This window comes from Pongo pygmaeus, chromosome 1, assembly GCF_028885625.2.
Source record: "Pongo pygmaeus isolate AG05252 chromosome 1, NHGRI_mPonPyg2-v2.0_pri, whole genome shotgun sequence".
NCBI classification, from domain to species: domain Eukaryota; kingdom Metazoa; phylum Chordata; class Mammalia; order Primates; family Hominidae; genus Pongo; species Pongo pygmaeus.
This window is the reverse complement of record NC_072373.2, coordinates 206320465-206343523: the sequence shown is the minus strand read 5'-3', so window position 1 is coordinate 206343523 and position 23059 is coordinate 206320465. Positions and strand designations below refer to the sequence as shown.

The 23059-nt window shown below is 46.1% G+C and overlaps 1 protein-coding gene across 4 annotated transcripts in view; it reads left to right on the top strand.

Annotated features, from left to right (window-relative positions):
• The window catches only part of NIPAL3 (NIPA like domain containing 3), a 57565-nt gene extending 36708 nt beyond the window's left edge, over positions 1-20857 (top strand). For 2 of the 4 annotated variants that reach the window (XM_054500278.2, XM_054500257.2), the window contains exons 6-11: positions 1307-1403; positions 4056-4191; positions 6796-6884; positions 8388-8451; positions 11878-11972; positions 16847-20857. In XM_054500278.2, the coding sequence (XP_054356253.1) occupies positions 1307-1403; positions 4056-4191; positions 6796-6884; positions 8388-8451; positions 11878-11972; positions 16847-17046 (681 nt within the window). In that variant the 3' untranslated portion in view covers positions 17047-20857. Of the gene's footprint in view, positions 1-1306; positions 1404-1861; positions 2752-4055; positions 4192-6795; positions 6885-8387; positions 8452-11877; positions 11973-13870; positions 14573-16846 lie in introns of those variants that run through there. The other 2 variants (XM_054500267.2, XM_063658443.1) reach the window with 2 other exon arrangements.
• Positions 20858-23059: the final 2202 nt, after the last annotated feature.

The following is a 23059-nucleotide window of genomic DNA, read 5'->3' as shown; positions in this document are numbered from 1 at the left end:
AGGCAAATGGGACTAAGCTGTTGTCAAAGTTTTCTGCTTTAGTTGCACTGGGCGCTAGGGCTGGCTTAACTTCTTGGGAAAGTGTTAGCAAATATCTGGGCTTTTAAGGGGCAGAAAGGAAAAGTTGTTGATGCAAGGAGGGGGAGCTTCTCAAACTCGGACTTGCCATCGTCTAATGGTTAAGTTTCTACTGATATAGCACCAGACAGTGTGGCCTAGCAGGAAAGTACATGGGCCTGGGAGCCAGACTGTCCAGGTTTAAATTCCTCTGTGCCATGCCATCGTGGTAGTGCCTGCTTCGTAGAGTTATTGTGCTGATTTAGTGAGTTTAATGTAGATAAAATGCTTAGAACACTGCCTGGCGTACAAGGAGATGTCATTTAGCGTAAGCTATGATTATGGGCCCATAAAAAGAATTCTTAACCCTACTTCACAGAGGGTTAACGAAAGTTTAGAGAAGTTAAGTGACTTACCCAAGGCCACACAACTAGTTTAGAGGCAGATCCAAGTTCAAACCCAGGTCTCCCTGACTCCAAATGCCTTCCTCATTCTACTCTGTTAAGCTTCACACTGGAAGCTTGGCTGGGAGCACAGGGAGTATATCCTCATATTCTTTATTTATGTATTTATTTATTTTTTTGAGATGGAGCCTCGCTGTGTCTCCCAGGATGGAGTGCAGTGGCACGATCTCGGCAATTCTTCTGCCTCAGCTTCCTGGGTAGCTGGGATTATAGGCAGATGCCACCACGCCCGGCTAATTTTTTTTTTTTTTGTATTTTTAGTAGAGACCGGTTTTCACCATGTTGGCCAGGCTGGTCTCGAACTCCTGACTTCAGGTGATCCACCGGCCTTGGCCTCCCAAAGTGCTAGGGTTACAGGTGTGAGCCACCGTGCCTGGCCTCGCATTCTTGACCAAAGAGCTTGGTGAACAAGTGTCTCCCTCTTGGACCAACCCATTGTTTTAATGGGGATGCCCACGGAGCAGTGGAGTGGGAAGAAACCATCTCAGCCTGATGAATCTTGGCCCTCCAAGAAAGAGTGGATATGAGGGCAGCACATCACCCTCAAAGCTTCAGCCTCAGGACAACAGGGGATTCCTTCTCAGTACTAGCCAGGGTTTAGAGAGATTCACTCTGTGTTTCCTTTTTCCCCTGAACATCTAACAGTAGATTGGGAAATGCCAAATCATAGCTCAGTCATTCCCTTTCAACCCTGTGACTCTGATGATGGCCCAGCCCACCAGGGTCTCCCGGTCTCGCTTACCTCTGTGGTCCCCACTGACCCCCCTGCTTGCTGCCTTCCACAGCTGGTGGAGATCATTCTGTTCTGCTTGCTGCTCTACTTCTACAAGGAGAAGAATGCCAACAACATTGTCGTGATTCTTCTCTTGGTGGCGTTACTCGGTAAGTTGGCATCTGGATGATTGAGTTTTGCCACCACCAAGAAGCACCAAATGGAGATGTGGGTTTTGTTTGCAGAGCTGTAGCCGCTGGACACAGAAGTTGCTTGAGACTGGCTCAGGTTGTTCTGTCTCCATCAGTGGCTCTGGGGAGCTGGGTCCCTGCTGACCGGAGGCAAACTCCTGTGCTCCAGGAGCCTCCAATCTAAAGGGAGAAAATAGCAGTAAACAACTAGCCAAATTCATAGGTTATGTAAGTTTGGGCAATAACAATTCCAATGAGGAAGAATAAAGCAGAGTGAGGATGAGGTGAGTTATGTTGTTTCAGAGATGGTAGTAGTAGAGCATGCCCCAGCGATTGAGCCCTGAAAAGATCCATGTGAAACCTATCACAGCTTAGGAATTCATTCTGATTCAAAGGTAAAACTAGATTTTGTCGTCTATTTTTTCTTTTCCTTTTAGAGGGATGGATGCTGTGGAAGAGATAGCTCCTGAATCAGCTTGAGGCTAGAACTGCATATTAATTTTTCCTTTTTTTTTTTTTTTGAGACAGTCTTGCTCTGTCACCCAGGCTGGAGTGCAGTGGTACAATCACCCAGGCTGGAGTGCAGTGGTACAATCTTAGCTCTCTGCAGCCTTGACCTCCTGGCCTTAAGTGATCCCTCTGCCTTGGCCTCCCAAAGTGCGAGGATTACAGGCATTAGCCACTGTGCCTGGCTAGAACTGCGTATAATTTGATAGCTAAATAGAGCTGTGGGGAATCCATCCTTCCTGAGAAGGAGAAGCAGACAGAGGCAGAGGAGCAGGCTGGTGTCAGGGCTGGTGAAGCCTGCTACCGCGCTGCTCTTGTGTGGCCCAGGCTAGTGACCCTCCCTCCTTAAGCCACACTGTCCATTTCTCTAAAGGGGGGGCCTGTGAGAACATCCAAGTCATGGAAGGGAGTGGGGGTTAAATGACATGTGCACAGGTGCCTAATATGTGCATTTTTCTTCCAACCTTCCTACTGTGTGCCCTACCACTACCACAAGCCATCAACCAAATAGATACCTGTCACCGAAGACGGGGTTTCATTAATTTTTTAACAGCTCTGTTGAGATATAATTTACATACCATGAAGTTCACCTGTTTAAAGTATACAATTCAGTGGTTTTTAGTATTTCATAGAGTTGTGAAACCATCATCCTAATCTAATTTTAGAACATTTTGTCACCCCCAAAAGAAATCCTGTGCCCATTAGCAGTCACTCCCTGTTCCCCTCTTTCCAGCTCCAGGCAACCACTAAGCTACCTTCTGTCCCTGTAGATTTGCCTTTTTGAACACCTTCATAAATAAAGTCATATGCTTTGCGGCCTGATGTGACTGACTTCTTTCACTGAGCATGATGATTCTGAGGTTCACCCACGTAGCATGAATCAGTCTTTCATTCCTTGGTGACTTTGTCTTTCAAAGTGGGAAGGATCATGGCACTGAAACATCCTCTCCTCTTATGTAGGAAGGCCAGAAGGTTCTGAGGCCATTGGCCGATCCCCTTCTGACTAAGGAGGACTCCCTGATGACAAGTGCTTAAGTGGTTGCTGACGTTTGGAAACTGTAGCCTAATGGGTGAGGAGCCCGAGAGACACTGCGTGTTGGGGGTGTTGGCAGGAGAAAGCGAAATAAACCAAAGCTGAAGAATAGGAAAGCAAAGCACAGCAGCTGGGACCAGGGGCTTCACCTGGACCACTCTTGGGGGCTGTCTCTAACTCCTGTTTGGCAGGGCAGTCTGACAGTCTGCAGTTAGAAGACATTTCTGAACAGTAGGGTAGAGCGAGGGTCTCCACAGGGAGGTGAGCAGGATGCTTCGCAGGGTACACAGAGAGAATATTAGAACTTCAATCATTTTTTCTCTGCCTTTTAAATTATATTCCTGTACAAATTTTATAACTTGCCTACCATTTAAGTTCAGGGTCACATGACTAATTTGAAAATAGGTACACACATATTGGAAATGTTTGCACATATGCACAGGGGTGTGCATTCCCAAACACTGGAGAAATGTTTTTAAAAATACAAGTGACCAGCTGGGCGTGGTGGCTCACACCTGTAATCCCAGCTCTTAGGGAGGCAGAGGTGGGAGGGTAGCTTGAGCCCAAGAGTTCAAGACCTGCCTGAGCAATATAGCGAGACCCTGTTCTCCACAAAAAGGAAAAAAAAAATACAACAACAACAAAAAATACAAGTGACTGAGCACTAAAAAACCCAACAACTCCTAAGCTGTTTACACACCACATGTTTTTCTTGTGGTTGCCATGAGACTGGTAGGTTCATTGATCCACTCGGATCCTTTTGGCCACAGTGCTGGGCACTCCAGACCTCAGAGAACTGAACTTACTGCCCATGCTTGGCAGTTTAGAAGTGACATCTAGGATTACCTGCAGGGGGTTGGCTTTCCTCCCTGCTTTAGGGTGTAGTCAGCACAGAGCATGGGAGTCCATGGGAGAGGTGCACACGAGACCCAGTGCAAACAGCATCTGTCACCGTGCAAACCGCCGGCTTGACTCTGTTCCTGTTCCCTCCCCTCTGTCTCCCCAAGCCCTTTGGGGTTATAGACTGGCTTTCTGGACCTAACTCTGCATTTCCCTGAGGCTCCCCACTCGCCCTTGTCTCCTGTCTGCAGGCTCCATGACAGTAGTGACAGTCAAGGCCGTGGCTGGGATGCTTGTCTTGTCCATTCAAGGGAACCTGCAGCTTGACTACCCCATCTTCTACGTGATGTTCGTGTGCATGGTGGCAACCGCCGTCTATCAGGCTGCGTGAGTTACAAATCCTTTTCCTGCTGGGCCCCGCCATTCGGGCCACTTCTCTTTTGGGGGCCTGATGACGTATGCTGTGAAGCCCCAAGGAGGCCAGAACATGCCCCAGGGCCTGGCATCCAGCGTGGAGACAGGAGCTGCTAATTTGCTGAGTTGTCACCTGGAGGGACACCTGCCGCTTAAAAGACGAAACCAGGCCAGGCACGGTGACCCACGCCTGTAATCCCAGCTCTTTGGGAGGATAAGATGGGTGGGTCACTTGAGGCCAAGAGTTTGAGACTAGCCTGGCCAACATGGTGAAACCCCATCTTTACTAAAAATACAAAAAAAAAAAAAATTGGCTAGGCGTGATGGCACATGCCTGTAGTCCTAGCTACTCAGGAAGCTGAGACACAAGAATAGAAAAAAGAAAGAAATACGAAGCCAGCAGTGGATGGATTTTTCCCCACTCCCTCAGAATGTGATAATTTTGTTTGTTTTGTTTTGTTTTGTTTTTGAGATGGAGTCTCACTCTGTTGCCCAGGCTGGAGTGCAGTGGAGCCATCTCACTCACTGTAACCTCTGCCTCTGGGGTTCAAGCGATTCTCCTGCCTCAGCCTCCCAAGTAGCTGGGACTACAGGTGTGTGCCACCACACCCGGCTAATTTTTGTATTTTTAGTAGAGACGGGATTTCACTTCGTGGGCCATGCTGGTCTCAAACTCCTAACCTCAAGTGATCCGCCCACCTTGGCCTCTCAAAGTACTGGGATTACAGGCATGAGCCACAACGCCTGGCCAGAATGTGAGAAATTTGTGGTTGGAGGCAGCCTTACTTCCCATCTTCTCCGGGGCAGATGATCGTCTCAGGGGCCTCGGAAGCATGGCCATCCCTAGGAGGCACCTGCTTGTCTGCTGGGTTGGAAAGAAAAATTGTCATTTCTTGCCTTCAGTATATCACCTCCAAATCTTCCTGAGTGGAAGGCAAAGTGCCTCCTCCTCTTTCTAAGCATGAAGTTAAATAAAAGGCAGCAGCCTGTGGGCAGGGCCTGTGTCTCATTTGCGTCTGAGTCCTGGAGCCCAACAGAGGGCCTGGGAGGAGGAGAGGCTCTAGGAATCTTGTAGGTGACAAAACCTGTGTAGGTACACAGGACTCAGCAGCGCACGAGGCTGATTCAGCCTGAGAAGCTCAGGCTCAGACTCAAGGTCCACCAGCTACATGGCCTCCAGGGACCATAGGAGCAGCTGCTGCTGGCCCGGTGTGAGCCCAGCTCTTTTCTCAGTGCTTTATGGAACCAGCTCATTTGGTCCTTACAACACTCCTTTGATGTAGAGGATATAATCCCCATTTTGCATATGAGGAACTGAGGCAGAGAGGGTAAGAGGCTAGGAAGTGGCGGAGCTGAGATCTGAACTCAGGTGTCTGGCTCCCCAGCCCATGCCCTCACCGCTCTGCTCTGCTGTCGCCTACTGAGCTTCTCCAAGACTCAGATTCTTCACCTGCTAATGAGAACAATAGTCCCTACCTAAGAGAATCACATGAAGCTCTTAGGAGAACGTCTCTAGGGAAATGCCCGGTAAACATGAGCTGCTTCTATGATTATTGGCCTTGCTATTGTTATTTTGGTTATTATTTTTGGTCCCACTACAACAATTCCAGTCATCACCTGGGAGCCCCTGCCAGTCAAAGGCCCTGTGCTGAGCACTCCAGGTGTCACAAACATGGCTCAGATGCCACCGCCCACCTCCTAAGGAGCTACTCATTCCCTAGCCAGTGCAGCCCACTGAGGGTGCTCAGCACACAGAGATGATGAGGTAGTCACTCACTGCCCTCAGGCATTCACAGCCCTGGCTGGGGGACAGCCAGTGAACAAACTAGTACAGCCAAGCTGCATGCAGTGGCTCAACCTGTAATCCCAGCTACTCAGGAGGCTGAGGCAGGAGCATTTGAGCCCAGTAGTTAGAGGCTGTGGTGAGCTGTCATTGTGCCACTGCACTCCAGCCTAGGCCACAAAGCGAAGTAAAAAAATAAAAGCAATTGAGTGGTGAGCATGGCGTAAGCAACCATGCAGAGAAAGGGCAAAGAATATCTTCCAAAACAAGGGTATTGTTTATCATAGATGGAGTGATTAGGAGGGACTCTTTTTCTCTTTTTCCTATATTTATTTCAGTGATCACATTATTTTCAAATTAAAAAGAAATTTTGTTTAAAAGAATAATTATGACACTAGGCAGAACGTGATTAGTGCTATAAGAGTTTCTGGGGGCAGGGGTATAAGAGATGCAGGAATGGCTCTTTTTAGTGGGGTGGGGATACGGGGGGTGAGGAGAAGGGCATTTCAGGTGACAGGAGCCGTGCGGCCAAAGGTGTGAGACCATGATGGCATGGCTCAATTGGGAAATGGGGATGGGCCTTAGCTGTGTGTCTAGGGGAAGAGTGGGAATCAAGCATGGACCCCAGACCAGGGATACACGGTGCCCTGTAACATGAGGGTGGCATTATTAGAAACCCAAGGAACGTTCCTAAATGTATCATCTTCATATTTCAAATCAAACTCTACTGTTGTCAGCTCTTAGCCTTTCCAACATCTCCACAGCCCACTGACTGGAGTGCTTTTGTGTTGAAGGTTTTTGAGTCAAGCCTCACAGATGTACGACTCCTCTTTGATTGCCAGTGTGGGCTACATTCTATCCACAACCATTGCTATCACAGCAGGTAAGGGTGACCCATTGCTAGATTTCTGTCTTCTACTTTAGCAGCAGGGTATTATCCCAGGGCAGAGGGAGGCTGATTCTGCTGACTTGTTCTTCCCGTAGAGTGATTTATGGGTTCATGGAGAATGTGCAGGATTTCCAGACAGAGAGACCCGGGCTTGTATCCCAGCACAGACGCACATCAGCTCTGCCTACGTCACTTAACCTCTCTGAGCCTCAGCTCCACATTCATAAAATGGGAGTGATAACACTTACCTCCTAGAATTGTAATGGGTATGATCCAAATGTGCCCTACGCCATACTGTGTGTACTTTTAACAAGTTTTGCTATCTTCTAGCTCCGCAACCCCTACTGGCTAAGTGACCACAGATCTCTTCTATATAATTTTAGAGATTATGAATATGCATAGCACTGCAACATCATCGATGCTCAATAAGTGATCATTAGCATTACTGCCCTCTTTTCCTCTATTTCACCTCTAATTGTTTTTTTTCATTTTCTTTCTGTAGTGGCCTCAGAGGCTGCAATTATATAAAGCTGTTTGTTTGTTTAAATGGCATAATAGGTGACTAAAATCTTCAGAGTAAAAAATCCAATAAGAACTAAGTGCTTTCCTTTGATGAAAGCCTGGCTGCAAAGCCCTATGCTCTGCCAACGCTTAAGACAAGTGGTGCCCCAGTTCCTGTCTACACAGGAGGAACATGCAAGGTGCGCAGCTTCCAGGGCCCATGCTGTGAGCAACACCAGGGGCCGTGAGGCATTGACCCAGAGCAGCCAGAAGCCATAAGCTAAGTCAGGGTCAAGAAGCTTGGTCAAGAAGTGTGAAGTCCAGTCAAGGTTGAAAGGAATCACAAACACCATGGTTGGGTGAGAACAGAAGTCAAGGCAGGGAATCAGGAGCTCAGGAATACAGCTGGAGGCCTGTGTGGGTGAGACGATTCCCGACAAAGGCTGGCTCAGGGCAGGGGCAGTAGGCCCACCCCACTCCCATACCATAGGAGTAGACCCGCAGACAGGATTTACTGGCCACACGAGGTTAGAAAGCTCTAACAACATAAGCACAAAGCCTTGTTTATCTATCTTAAGAAACATGGAGGGGAGACGATTGTAGGCACAAACTGGTAAATAGGGTCTGTGGTTTGGTTAGTAAGTGTTCATTGTTGTTTCCCTGCTTTGATTATGCACTGTGGTTATGGAAGATATGACTGGGGAAAGCTGGAGGAAGGGTGCATGGGGACTCTACACCATTTTTGTGAGTCTAATATTATCCCCCAATAAAAGTTAAAAAACAACATGGAGATCAGAGGGGCCTAAGGTGGAAAAAAGTTGACAACCTGATCCCCTAAATGGCTTTTATTCCTTTCTTCTTGTAAGGCAGAGTCATAATAAGTTTTGATCATTTTGGTTTCCTAAATGGAAGAGAGCTTAGCCAAATCCTAGACAGACTGGCAGATCGGTGATTTGAAAACAGCTCAGCGATATTTTCTATGATTTGCTGCTGCAGGTGCAATATTTTACCTGGACTTCATCGGGGAGGACGTGCTGCACATCTGCATGTTTGCCCTGGGGTGAGTTCTGTCCCGCTTGCCGGCCCCAAAACGTTGTGTGTAGAATTCCAAGTAGGTTGCCCCTCTCTCTCCCTTATTGCTATAGCCGCCCCATCCTTTAGAGTCAGAGGAGCTGTGGGGTTTTGGAGCTTTGTCCCCAGAGGTGAGCGTTTTATTCCTCTAAGGGCTTTATCTTCCCCTTCTCTTTTGGACTCTAATCTCTTTGGCATTTCTCAAATATCACATTTTGACACATGAAAAGTCTCTCAACCGCACCTCGGATCTAAGAAATACATATTGAAGCTACATGAGATATCATCATTTTGCAAAAACTAACAGGATTAATAGTATTCCACACTGGCAAGAGGATGAGGAGGCCAGCCTATTACCACACTGTTAGCATACTTGAATGTGGGAGGAAAATTTAACAACAGCAACAAAAAATCCAAACAAGCATACTTTTTGATACAGTATTCCATTCTAATCATTTATCTTGGAAAAATGCTTCAACAGGGATGCAAAGACACATGTATGAGGCTATTTATTAATTTTTAAATTAGTTGTATAAGCAAACAATTGAAAACAATAGAAATGCTCAGTAGTAGAATACAAGCGTTAAAAAATTATGCCATATCCAGATAATAGCATGCCATGCTGCCATTTTGAAAACTTGAGGCCAGTCTGTAGGTGCTGACACAGAACCATGTCTAGAACACATTCATCAAAAAAAAAAAATCACAGGCTGGGCGAGGTGGCTCACACCTGTAATCCCAGCACTTTGGGAGGCCAAGGCAGGCAGATTACCCGAGGTTGGGAGTTCGAGACCAGCCTGACCAACATGGAGAAACCCCGTCTCTACTAGAAGTACAAAAATTAGCCAGGCGTGATGGTGCATACCTGTAATCCCAGCTACTCAGGAGGCTGAGGCAGGAGAATCGCTTGAACCCGGGAGGCAGAGGTTGTGGTGACCCAAGATCGCACCATTGCAGTCCAGCCTGGGCAACAAGAACAAAACTCCGTCCGTCTCAAAAAAAAAAAAAAAATCACAAACTTTTAAAAATGTGGCCTTGGCCGGGTACAGTGGCTCACGCCTATAATTCCAGCACTTTGGGAGGCTGAGGCAGGTGGATCACCTGAGGTCAGGAGTTTGAGTCTAGCCTGGCCAACGTGCTGAAACCCTGTCTGTACTAAAAATACAAAAAAATTAGCCAGGCGTAGTGGCAGGCACCTGTAATCCCAGCTACTCGGGAGGCTGAGGCAGGAGAATCGCTTGAACCTGGGAGGTGGAGGTTGCAGTGAGCCGAGATCATGCCATTGCACTCCAGCCTGGACAATGAGAGCATAAGTCTGTCTGAAAAAGAAAAAAAAAAAAAAAAGTGGCCTTACCCTATGATCCAGCAATTTCACTTCTAGATTTTTTACCCAAAAGAAAGAGTACATCTGTATTAGTCCATTCTCATGCTGCTAATAAAGACATACCCGAGACTGGGTAATTTATAAAGGAAAGAGATTTAATTGACTCACAGTTCAGCATGACTGGGGAGGCCTCAGGAAACTTACAGTCATTGCAGAAGGGGAAGCAAACACGTCCTTCTTCACATGGCAGCAGGAAGGAGAGAAGTGCCAAGCAAAGGGGGAAAAGCCCTTATAAAACCATCAGATCTCGTGAGAACTCACTCACTATCATGAGAACAGCATGGGGGTAACTGCCCCCATGATTCAGTTAGCTCCCAGCAGGTCCCTCCCATGACACATGGGGATTGTGGGAACTACAATTCAAGATGAGATTTGGGTGGGGAAACAGCCAAACCATATCAGCATCTGTTGACAAAATGACTCTCACATGAGTATTTATATAGTAGCTTTATTCATAATAGGTCTAAATTGGAAACAACCCAAATGTCTACCAACAGGAGAGTAGGAAAAACATGGTATATTCAGACAATGGGTTCTACGCAACAATTAAAAATAATGAGCTGTAGGCCAGGTGCAGTGGCTCACGCCTGTAATCCCAGCACTTTAGGAGGCCAAGGCGGGTGGATCACTTGAGGTCAGGAGTTCGAGACCAGCCTGGCCAAAATGGCAAAACCCTGTCTCTACTAAAAATACAAAAATTAGCCAGGCTTGGTGGCTCGCGCCTGTAATCCCAGCTACTCAGGAGGCTGAGGCAGGAGAATCGATTGAACCCCAGAGGCAGAGGTTGCAGTGAGCCGAGATCGCACCACTGCACTCCGCCTGGGCGACAGAGCAAGACTCAGTCTCAAAAAAAGAAAAAGAAAAATAATGAACTACTAATACATACAGTAAAGAAGATGAATCTTGGCCAGGCACGGTGGCTCATGCCTGTAATCCCAGCACTTTGGGAGGCTGAGGCGGGTGGATCACCAGAGATCAGGAGTTCGAGACCAGCCTGGCCAACATGGCAAAACTCCATCTCTACTAAAAATACAAAAATTAGCCTGACATGGTGGCGCATGCCTGTAATCCCAGGTACTACGGGGGCTGAGGCAGGAGGATCGCTTGAACCTGGGAGGTGGAGGTTGCAGTGAGCCGAGATCGTGCCACTGGACTCCAGCCTGGGCAACAGAGCGAGACTCCATCTCAAAAAAAAATCAAAATAAAAAAATAAAAAAAGAAGATGAATCTTAACATTTTATCAAATGAAAGAAACTAGACATAAAAGAGTACATACTGTATGATTTAACTTACATGAATTAAAAAACAGACTAATTTCATCCATGGTGGGAGAAGTCAAGATAGTAGTTACCTCTGGGGAAGGGCTGGCATGAAATGGAAAGGGGCCCAGGAAAACTTTCTGAGTGGGATGGACGTATTTTCTGTCTTGACCTGGTTGATGATTTCACAAGTAAAATTCATTCAGCTAGACATCTAGGCTTTGTGCATTTTGCTGCTTATAAATTATACCTTAATGTTTAGAAAGTATGCTTGTTTATGTAAGCTGTAGGAAAAAGGGAAAAAAACAAAACAAAACAAAAAATAACCTGGAAGGCTATACACCTACCTGGCCAAGTGAGACCAGGAGTACAGGGACTCTCCAATTTTTATTGATTTTTACTATCTATACTTCAGTAGTGATTGAAATGAATGACTTCAATTTAAGAAAATGTTTTAAAAGGCAAGCTTCCGAGAATCCTTTTTGAATGGAAGTGAAGAGCCATGAGAAGCTCGCCCAGAAGAGTCTAATTTATTCTGATTACAGCTCATGGAGAGTGTAGGGCATGTGAGGCCACTCCAGCTATTGTTATTCAACTTACATCTGCCCCTGCTGATCCCAGGCTGGCAGCCTCTCAGGGCTGCTTGGGCAGTGAGCCCTCCTCCTCAGCCTGCAAGCCTTTTTACCTCTTTCCATCACCTGAGCCTGAAAGTGTCCCTCCCCGACCTTGCTCCTGGCCTTATTTCTCTTCCTATCTTATCTCCATTCCTCAGGTGCCTCATCGCGTTCTTGGGCGTCTTCTTAATCACACGTAACAGGAAGAAGGCCATTCCATTTGAGCCCTATATTTCCATGGATGCCATGCCGGGTAAGGTTAAAGCCCCGTGGGTCTAGCTGACCATCCATGTAGAATGACTGCTACTTCCTGTTTAAAAAGAGACAACCAACTGCTGTGCTGTGCCTTGATTGTGTGACTGTTCTCTCACTGTCTTTTTTCTTTTCTTTTCTTTTCTTTTTAATTTTGTGCAAAAGGGTAGGCAATGGCTGAGGCACCTCGGTTGGTTTTGAGCACATCTTGCCAGTTCTGTGTCTATTTGGGGATCTTTTAAATAAAATTCTGATTCATACTCAATATAATTAGGATCTGCAGCCCCAGGCTTCATGCCTGCAAATGGAAAAATCCATTCATCTAGTTGGGATGAAATGATTAGAGAGGGGAAGGAGAATGAGTGGAATGAAATTAAAATATTATAATCTCACTCCCTGAATGCCACAAGGGAGTGGATCATTCTGGAAAGCCTAATTTCCTAGCGAGCTAAGGATTCATACCGAGAAACACAAATGTAAATGTCTGTAAGCCCTGACAGTAACATAAGCATGTGAATCAGCCCAATACTGCCCAGCAGGAGTGGTGGGACCTGTGGAGGACTGGAGAGTGCCTGTCTAGCCTAAAGGAATTCGGATTAGAAAAGTTAAGACATTGGACCAACCTCAGATTTGCTGACCTAAACTCTGTAGGTTGCTGGTGACCATTAGCTTTCACACTTAACTCAACATTTTAATTTTATTTATACAAGGTGGAACTCTCTCTAAAACGTAATCTCCTGTCCTTCATTAACACAATCTCATGAACAAAATATAAACACATTGATGGTCTAGAGGACTGCTTACTCGAGAGGTTTTCATGCTGTAACGCTGTGATGCAGGTGTGTTCTCAGGGTTGACTGGTGTGCCCCTACATTAAATGGCCCCAGGGTTTATGTGTCTACTTTTTATATTAGTTCCTCCTCTCTCGTTATTAAGCTGTTGTCTGTCCTTCTTGCTGTAGCCAGCCTGCCTGAGTATAGCAACTCAATGTCAATGTGCTCCTTCAACCCAGCTTGTTCAAATTACAAATAAAATCAAAATTAAGGAGCTCTGAGTTGGGGGCCTAAGATTTCTCCTAGGAATTAAGTGCATGAGCTTTGGTGCATGAACTTTTTAAACGTCTAATCTGGCTGCTCAGATTCCTTTTTTGCTAACTTCCTTGTTTCTCGGCTGTGTTCCGGATAGATGAGGGCGCTGGATAGCTGAATTCCAGATAGGTGAGGTGTCAACTCTGTGTGTGCAAGTATGTGTATGTAAACGTGTGTTTGTGTGTTTATAAACTATGTGTATATATCAATATCAGTATTTGTGTGTGTGTATATATATATATATATAGATGGATGTATTTTCTGGTGGAAAATAGAAGGTAACCTAAGGTAGTCTTAGATAGCAACATTCTGTTGTCTGTTTGTGGGTGTGGCTCTCAGCTTTTTCTTTGTACCTTGTGATCAGTGGGAAGTCAGCTGTTGAATCAGGGAGACCCTGCCCTTGCAGCGGCTTGTCAGGACACTTCCGATTGTAGGTGTTCTGTACTGCGAAGAGCGTGGGCTTGGAGTTCAGATGACCTGGATTCAAATCCCAGCTCTACCACCTTCCTGCTGTGTGACCTCCCAAGGCCTCTCATCCTCACTTGTAACCGGGATTCCTTCTTTCAGGCTAGTGGTCACATGTGTAAAGGTCTCTTGCACGGTGTCTGGGACATGGTAGATGCCTGGTTATATTTGGTTTCACTTCCCTTTTGCTTTAAAAACCTTTGGAAGTTTCACACACTTGTTTGACCTGGAGGCAGGTAGAACATGCAGAATAAAACTGCTGAACAGTCTCAGTCTAAACAGAGGTGCTTTTCCAGCCACTTGGTTTCCCTGGTCAGCATTAGGATCTTGCCTTTTGTCTACCTAGATTCATGTCTTCACAACAGACAACTGCTGTTCAAGAGGTATTCAAATTCCAGAAATTTACCACATCACAATTTGGAGGCCTTTGAGTAATTCAAGCACCTGAAAGACTTCTTAAAAATGAGAACGAGAAACAGCGCCTGACCTCCAGGAACTAGCCTGGCACTCTCAGCCAGGCCTTGGCCCTTTCCTGTTGAACAGAAACAATTTCACAGAACATCAGCAGCAGACAAGGCCACTCTGCAGCTGTGATGGATCAGGACACAAGCAGGTGGAATGGGAAGAAAAGGGTTTTTTTTCCTAAAATTAAAAATAAATAAATAAATAAAAGAACACAAACAGGACTACTCTGCTAGCCTGTCTAAACACAGACAAAAAATGGACATTGTCCAAATCATGAAAAACACCAAACATCCCTCTGACCTTGCTAATGTGAGAGACTGCCACTTCTTTACCAGGCACAGCTTTAGCTTCAATCTAGGCATCTTCTAGGTAAAAGCTAAGATCTCCAATTATGGAATTAGCCCTGCTTCCTGACAGCATCCAACCCAAAGCAAAGCCTCACTTCCTTGAACCCTCCCCAAAAATCACCTAGTCCAAGCCAACCCCCCCAATAACTCCTTTCTAACCCCCTCTTAGATGGTTCATGGTTCCCCGCCATGTACACCTCTCTCATTGCAATGTGTCAATAAACCCATATTTATTAGACTATAGGTGTATTCCTATTGGTCTTTGGCTGGAGGGCATTGACAAAATCCAAAAGGTAAACCAGGCCTGTTAAGCCAGCTCTCTTCCCTGAGGACAGGCACCTCCTCAGCTCTTCCACTTCCCTCTTCTGCCCTCCCCCAAAATCCAAACCACAGACTCTTAAACTGTGCCCTTCAAAGAACCATCAGTTAAGTCTTATGCAATAGGGAGCCAAAGGGCCTTTCACGGACTGGGTCTTCCCAGGCCATTTGCAGAGTGGGTAAGAGCACTGCAGATCCCACCTCGGTCTCTGGTGGCAGATCCCACCTTGGTCTCTCATTAGCTGTGTGACCTTGGGCAAGTTATTCACCTCTCTGAATCTCTTCTTATCCAGAAAATGAGGACAGTAGTTCATCTCTGTCATAGGATTGTTTAGGGATTAAGTGCAGGTATATAGGGAAGCCACACAGCATTCAGTTAAGAGTATGGACTTCCGGCCGGGCACGGTGGCTCACGCCTGTAATCCCAGCACTTTGGGAGGCTGAGGCGGGCGGATCACGAGGTCAGGAGATCGAGACCATCCTGGCTAACACGGTGAAACCCCGTCTTTACTAAAAATACAAAAAAAAATTAGCTGGGCGTGGTGGCGGGCGCCTGTAGTCTTAGCTACTCAGGAGGCTGAGGCAGGAGAATGGTGTGAACCCAGGAGGTGGAGCTTGCAGTGAGCTGAGATCACGCCACTGCACTCCAGCCTGGGTCTGGGTGACAGAGCGAGACTCCGTCTCACACACAAAAAAAAAAGAGTATGGACTTCGAGTTGAAACCCCCGAGTTTGGACCCTGGCACTGCCTCTTACTAGCTGTGTGATCCCAGACAAATTACATGCTTCATTTCTGCTGCTTCATTTTCGTTATTAGTCATCCTGAGGATCAAATGAGATAGAACTTTATAACTATTTGGAACAGTATCTGCCACCAATTAAATACTCAATACACATAAGCCATTGTCATTGCTATTGTTGTTACTGTTACTATTTAAAGTGCTTAGCCCAGTCAGGTGTTGTAGCTCACACCTGTAATCCCAGCTACTTGGGTGACTGAGGCAGGAGAATCATTTGAGCCCCAGGTATTCAAGACTAGCCTGGAAAACATAGACTCTACCTCAAAAAAGAAAGTGCTTTAGCCCAGTGCCCAGGGCATATTAAACAGTTAGATGTCAGCTGTTATTATCATCATAGTTTCATTGCATTCAATTTCTTATGACTCGGCCTGAAGGCAGAATCTGAAGTCTTAATTCCCTGGCGGGAAAAGTTGGCCTCAAAAGTAACCGGCCTGGTGAAATGGCTCACACCTGTAATCCCAACACTTTGGGAGGCGGGGCAGGTGGATCACTTCAGCCCAGAAGTTTGAGACCAGCCTGGGCAACATGGTGAAACCCCATCTCTACCAAAAAAAAAAAAAAAAAAAAAAAACACAAAAAATTAGCCGGGCATGGTGGCATGCACCTGTAGTACCAGCCACTCAGGAGGCTGATGTGGGAGGATCGCTGGAGCCCCAGAGGTTGAGGCTGCAGTGAGCCAAGATCGCTCCACTGCACTCCAGCCTGGGCGACAGAGCAAGACCCTGTCTCAATAAATAAATAAATAAACAAACAAACCGCACCCCTCCTCACTTGACTAGGGGAATTGTAGGACAAAGGTAAAGGAATTAAAGATTAAAGGCTTTGCCCTCAAATGTGAGTAGGAATCCCTTGTCAAAGTACCCAGAAGTAATAATAAGCAAATCTCACCTTCCCCTATATGTGGACCAGGGAATTTAAAGTTAAAGGCCAAGATGCTCCCTCTGGGCATCAGGATGCATCTGTCACCTTCAGGTGCCCACGACACAAAAATTACCCTCTTTCCTCGACAGCGTAACAAAGTTTCCTGGATCCTGATTTAATTCAGCAGTGAAGCATTGGCATCTACCACGTTCAAAGCACAGTGCTAGTTCCATTCCACCTGGGGCCCACACCGACATTCCCACCTCACTTTAGGCCAACTGAGGGTTCCTCCTGACAGCAGCTGGTCTGTGTGCATATTTCCTGAAGATTCATCCCTTGTTGCTTAGCAACCGTAATAGTTGCAGTGTATATTTGTGGGTGTTCTCTTTTAAATCTAAAGCATTCAGGAAATTGACAATGCACATGATTAGCTGCTGAGCACTATAATTAGTCTGTGATGGGATAGAGGGAGATGCGGCCTCCTTGGCCCTCTTACCACATAATGATTTGGGGAAAATGGATTTCATTTCAGGTATGCAGAACATGCACGATAAAGGGATGACTGTCCAGCCTGAACTCAAAGCTTCTTTTTCCTATGGGGCTCTGGAAAACAATGACAACATTTCTGAGATCTACGCTCCTGCCACACTGCCAGTCATGCAAGAAGAGCACGGCTCCAGAAGTGCCTCTGGGGTCCCCTACCGAGTCCTAGAGCACACCAAGAAGGAGTGAGACTCGCCTCCCTCTGTTTATAACTGTCCCTGCCAGGCTGACAGTGGTTCAACCCTGAATCGTAAAACTTGCCTTTCAAGTCTCATTTTGTTTTTAACTGAGAACTCTATGGATGATGATCTCAAAAAGCCTTTGTCTCTGGGAAAGGATGTGTTATCTTGGTCTTGGAAATTTCAGATGATGAGAGTGGGGGGATGGAAGCATTATTCCAGGCGGGTGGGATAGAATCCAGCCTCTGCCTGGGTTAGCCCAGGGGGATTTGGAAAGCCTTTCTACCATCCTTGAGGATGGTAACTGAGCTTCCTCTGACAGTGACCAAAGGATGCTGTATCCTTCAGAGCTAAGACAAGACAGAGAGTCTGCTGTTAATTCTCAAATCCTGCGAAAGGCCGGACACCTCTAAATCTCGTCTTCCTCCACCTCACGTGCATGCCTGATCTCACCCCGACACTCCTGATGCCGTATCTGTGATAGCACTCGCGTTGCCTTCACATGGCAGGCTGGGCCAACCCTGGGTGGGAGGTTCTGATATTTGTGTTTTCAGAAATGTACATCTGCCTTCCAGTCATCTGTGCCCTTCTAGGGAAGATGTGCTTGATATGTTCAAATTGGATCTACTCTGAAAACGAATTTGGTTTTGGTCCTGTGAGGACTACTTGTTTGTCCGCCTCCTCCACCAAAGGAATTAGGAGGTTAAGAGAAGGGGAAGAATATGGAGGATAGGAGAGGGTGATGATGCTTCAGCCCATTAAGGAAGAAAAGTTCCCCTGACTCTTACAAAAGGTGATTGCACCACTTAAAAAAGGATAGGTAGAAAATCTGGCCATTGTATGTGTTACTTTTTTCCTGCATACCAGAGACCCCTGGAAAGATGGGGATGCTCATTTCAGAGACAGCCTCTTCACCTGTCCTCTGTCTCTCCATTACAGAGCCACAAGCCAAGCTTGAGTTACTGGTTAATTTCCTTGAAGTCAATAGAGAACCTCTGGGTCCTCATCCCCACGCATATATGTCTGGGAGAAGCAAGCATTCTCAAAAACAGGGCTGTTGCTTTCTTCCTGGTCGCATATGTGACTGTCTTCCCCTAGACTGAAGGTATACTTTAAGAGGGGCAGATAAAGGTTTGCAAACTTTAATGGGCATAAGGATCCCCTAGAAGTGTATGTAAAATGCAGATTCCTGCACCCCAACTGCAGACACTGTTAAGTGGGACTGGAGTGGGGCCCACGGGCCTGCATTCTTAACTGGTACCACCAGTGATTCTGATGCAATGCTGCAATCCCGAGATTTCACATCTGGAAAGCCTAAGAATTTACAAAGATGTTCTGCTAAAACCCCCAGGGCCCCATGCAGTCTTGCTAGAAAATTTCCTCCCTAGGGTTCTTTTGGAAGGTTAAATACTCCCCATAGGATCTGTGGCATTTCTCCATCCGATGAATACTACTTAGAGCTACACTCACCACTTCCCTACTTAGAGCTACACTCACCACTTCCCTAGACAGCCTTTAATAGGCATGATAACAGTGTTGATAGACCAGTGTGATAGATCATTTATCTTTATGGATTGTGCTTAATACTGATTTAGTATCTTGACTTCAAAAACTGACATCTGTTGTCTGTGATAACCACTTCTGTATTGCGTCTTAACCACTTCTGTATTGTGTGGTCTTAACTGCCTAAGGCGGCAACGGGCAGTGGGCTCCTTTCCCTTAGGATGAGTATCAACTCAATTCAACAATATTTATAAGGCATTTACTGTGTGCTAAGCATTTGGAAGACCCAGGCTACAAAGATAAGACATAGTTCCCGCCCTCCAGGCCAGCAGAGGGAGGCACAAATACCCAGGAATCTCTGATGGGTGTGAAGTGCGGTGGTGAGCCACAGAAAATGACCATCATGGAGACCCTGCTAAAGGTCGGACCCTGAGCCCAAAGGGGTATTCAGAAGTGGAGATGATTTTGGCCCCACTCATAGATGGGTGGCAAATCTAAGATTTGTATAAAGCATATAAAATAGGGTGATCACCCCGAGGCAGAGGGGCCAGCATTTGCAAAGGCACAGAGGTAAGGGCAAAGAAAGGAAAGCCAGGGAAGGTGGTGGGAGACAAGTCTCAAAGCTAAGTAGTGGAAGCTGGGCACAGTGGCTCATGCCTGTAATCCCAGCACTTTGGGAGGCCAAAGCTGGAGGATCACTTGAGCCCAGGAGTTTTATATCAGCCTGGGCAACATAGCAAGACCTCATCTCTGCTAAAAATTAAAAAAAAAAAATTAGTTGGGTGTGGTGGTGCATGCCTGTGATCCCAGCTACTCAGGAGGCTGAGGTGGGAGGATCGCTAGAGCCCAGAAAGCCAAGGCTACAGTGAGCCATGATCATGCTACTGCACTCCAACCTGGGTGACAATGAGACCACGTCTCAAAAAAAAAAAAGATAAGCAGTGGAGGCCGAATCATGGAGGGTCTTGAATACCCGGCTAAGGAGTTTAAAGTGTATCCAAGAGGACATGGGAGCCATTGATGGTTCATGAGGAAGAGAAGGGCAGGACCAGCACCGATTGAAAAGGAGGGCTTGTTCAGTGTGGAGGAAGGATCAGAAGGGGGAATAAGTTACCTTCTCCAAGCCCACAAGAACAAAAAACAAAAAGCGGAAATTAAAATCAGGTTTCACTGCTATTTATATATTCCTCCTTTCCCAAATGATTTTTCTAAAGCTGGGAGTGGAGGCAGGAGGGAGAAAGAGAAGGTGAGCAGGGAGGCTATTTAGATGTGTCAAACCCAGGTGATCAGTAATAATTTGGGCATATATATGCTCCCAAACTTACTCTGCCTCCCTCCTTCCCTTTTTTTTTTTTTTTTTGGTATGGGCCTTTTAGCCTTGGGCCAGCCAGCTTTCTTGAGATGAGTGAATAAAAGTGCATTATAATTTCAGGTCTGCTGCAGCTCATGGGGACAGTGCCACCCAGGAACTGCTGCTGAGGCCTGGGAAGCTCCCTTGCCTTCAGGTTTGGGGCAGTGGTGTCATCCCACCAACCTGAGCCACGAAAGGGCTGAGCAAAAAGTTAAGTGGTGGTTTCCTGAGTGGAAGCCACACGTAGGTCACTTGAGTAGTCAGGAAGCACAGTGGGTGTGGAGCCATCATCTGTCTTGGGCTGGTTCCTCCCAGTCTTTGTCCCGTGGTATAAATGGACTGTCTGCTGATGGCCATATGCAGCACTGGCTGTTAGGATGGGGAAGGGGTACATCAGGATTCCACTCATAGCCCTGGTTCGTTATTGTTACTCATGGCTCTGACGTCCCCAAGCCCTCTTGAATGTTGCAAGCAATGTTAAATATCACACCTCGGTCTCCTTCTGAGCAGCCCAGGTACCTAAAGCAAGGTCACCAAACTTGGGTTTAAACTTCAGTTGCCATCACGGCAGGGTTCAGGTTATGCAGTTTTTTCAGTGTGGAGTTGAACGCTGGGTAAAGAAGGGAGAGCTGACTCTCCATTGCTTTTCTAGTGGAAACCAGCCAGTTTGACGGCGCAGTGCTGATACAGGACTCCATCAGGCTAGTGTTGGGGAACCAGCCCGGCAGCCTTCCATGTGAATTCCAAAGCTGTTTCAACGCTGGCTGATAGGCAGACAAAAGGTTACTTGTGTGTTTCTCTGAGAAGCGGTGTAAATGAAGTCACTTTAGAATATATTCTGTGCAGATGCTTATATTTTGTTAACTTCACGACTTATGGCATGTCTTATTTAAAAAAAAAAAAAAAGTACTAGGTGCGAATAACATTATGAAGTGGTATTTAATTAAAAATCCATGCAGTGACAGCTGAGTTCGTGTCTTATGTTTGGCTAATACTTCCTAGAATTATCTAGAACAGTACTGTCTAGTAGAACTTTCTGTGATGATGGAAGTGTTCTATGTCTATGCTGCCCAACATGGTAGCCACTCTCCACATGTGGCTGTTGAACACTTTAAATGTGGCTAGTGCAACCAAGGAACTGAATGTTTCATTTCATCTAATTACATTTCCATATAGCTCATATATTAACAGTACAGATCCAGAGATGCCCATAATTGCAGCTGAGGCTCACTTGAGCTTCCCCTGCAACCCTCACCATGGTTAAAAAGCACAGACTCTCGGCCGGGTGCGGTGGCTCACGCCTGTAATCCCAACACTTTGGGAGGCTGAGGCTGGCAGACCACCTGAGGTCAGGAGTTCAAGACCAGCCTGACCAACATGGAGAAACCCCATCTCTGCTAAAAATATAAAATTGGCCAGGCATGGTGGCGCATGCCTGTAATCCCAGCTACTCAGGAGGCTGAGGCAAGGAGAGTCCTTTGAACCTGGGAGGTGGAGGTGAGCCAAGATTGCACCATTGCACTCCAGCCTGGGCAACAAGAGTGAACAAGAGTGAAACTCCATCTCAAAAAAAAAAAAAAAAAGCACAGACTCTCTGTCTACACTGCTTGGATTTGATTCCTCTCTCACTTGTTAGCTGTGTAGCATTGGGCAGGTTACTTAACCTGTCTGTGCCTCATCTGTGAAACAGGAATAACAGCATTATTAAGGATTGTTTTAGGATTGGATGGGTTAATAGATATAAAGTCTTGGAACTATATTGAGCATCCCATCAAGGCACTCTATTATATTGAAACAATGGGGTTTTTTTCTCTTTATTCTTTTTTAAATTATATAATGAACACTTTTGATCTTAAGTATTTCTAAGCACATATGTCTCTTCATTCCGAGTTTCCAATTTACAAAGGCAGGTGTAGTATGGTACCTATATATTTATTTGTACGGTCACAAAAATAAAATACAGAGTCATATATACATACTCATATATTAAGCACTTACTGTATGCCACATGATATATTAAGACCTCATATTTATATCTCATTTCTCCTTTATAACAGTTCCACAAGGTAAATTTTAATCGTATCCTTTTACAGATGAAGAAACTGAGACTGGCTGGGCATGGTGGCTTATGCCTGTAATGCCAACACTTTGGGAGGCCAAGGTAGGAGGATCACTTGAGCTCAGCAGTTTGAGACCAGCCTGCACAACACAGCAAGACCCCATCTCTACTAAAAAAAAAAATTAAAATAAAAATTAGCAGGCATGGTGGTGTGTGCCAATAGTCCCAGCTACTCAGGAGGCTGAGGCCAGAGGATTGCTTGAGCCCAGGAGACTGAGGCTGCAGTGAGCTATGATTGCACCTCTGCACTCCAGCCTGGGCAACAGAGCAAGACCCTATCTCAAAAAGAAAAGAAATTGAGACTCAGGTGTCATAGCTGGTGAACAGCAGAGCCAGTATTTGAGCCCAGGACTGCCTGACTCCAAAACCTGAGTTCTTCCCTCACTGTGCTGCCTCTCCTGGTGTGGGCAAGCAGGATTTTAATGGGAGTAAGGTCTGCCATGGGGTAGGACATCACTTTTGGCCCAGTTTCAAAGGAAGGTGCAGACTTGAAGGACAGAAGCTCATTAGCTGAGTCTCTGGGGACCACGTTTGCAATGGTCCCACCTGCAAACCAGACGAGGGAATAAAATTCAGTCTACCGGCCAGGCGCGGTGGCTCACTCCTGTAATCCCAGCACTTTGGGAGGCCGAGGCAGGCAGATCAAAAGATCAAGAGATCAAGACCATCCTGGCCAACATGGTGAAACCCCGTCTCTACTAAGTATACAAAAATTAGCTGGGCATGGTGGTGCATGCCTGTAGTCCCAGCTACTTGGGAGGCTGAGGCAGGAGAATCGCTTGAACCCAGGAGGCAGAGGTTGCAGTGAGCCAAGACTGTGCCACTGCACTCCAGCCTGGCAACAGAGTAAGACTCTTATCTCAAAAAAAAAAAAAAAAAAAAAAAAAAAAATGCAGCCTTTCAGAGACCTGAAGGGAATTTTAGAATCATCCACAACTCTCAGACTTTATTTCATGAAACAGTACAATTTTAAAATGGAGATTGACAAAGAGTTACTTTTTATAGTTAATCTTGTTCTCATTAATTTTTTGCTACTTATTCAGTTGTTAT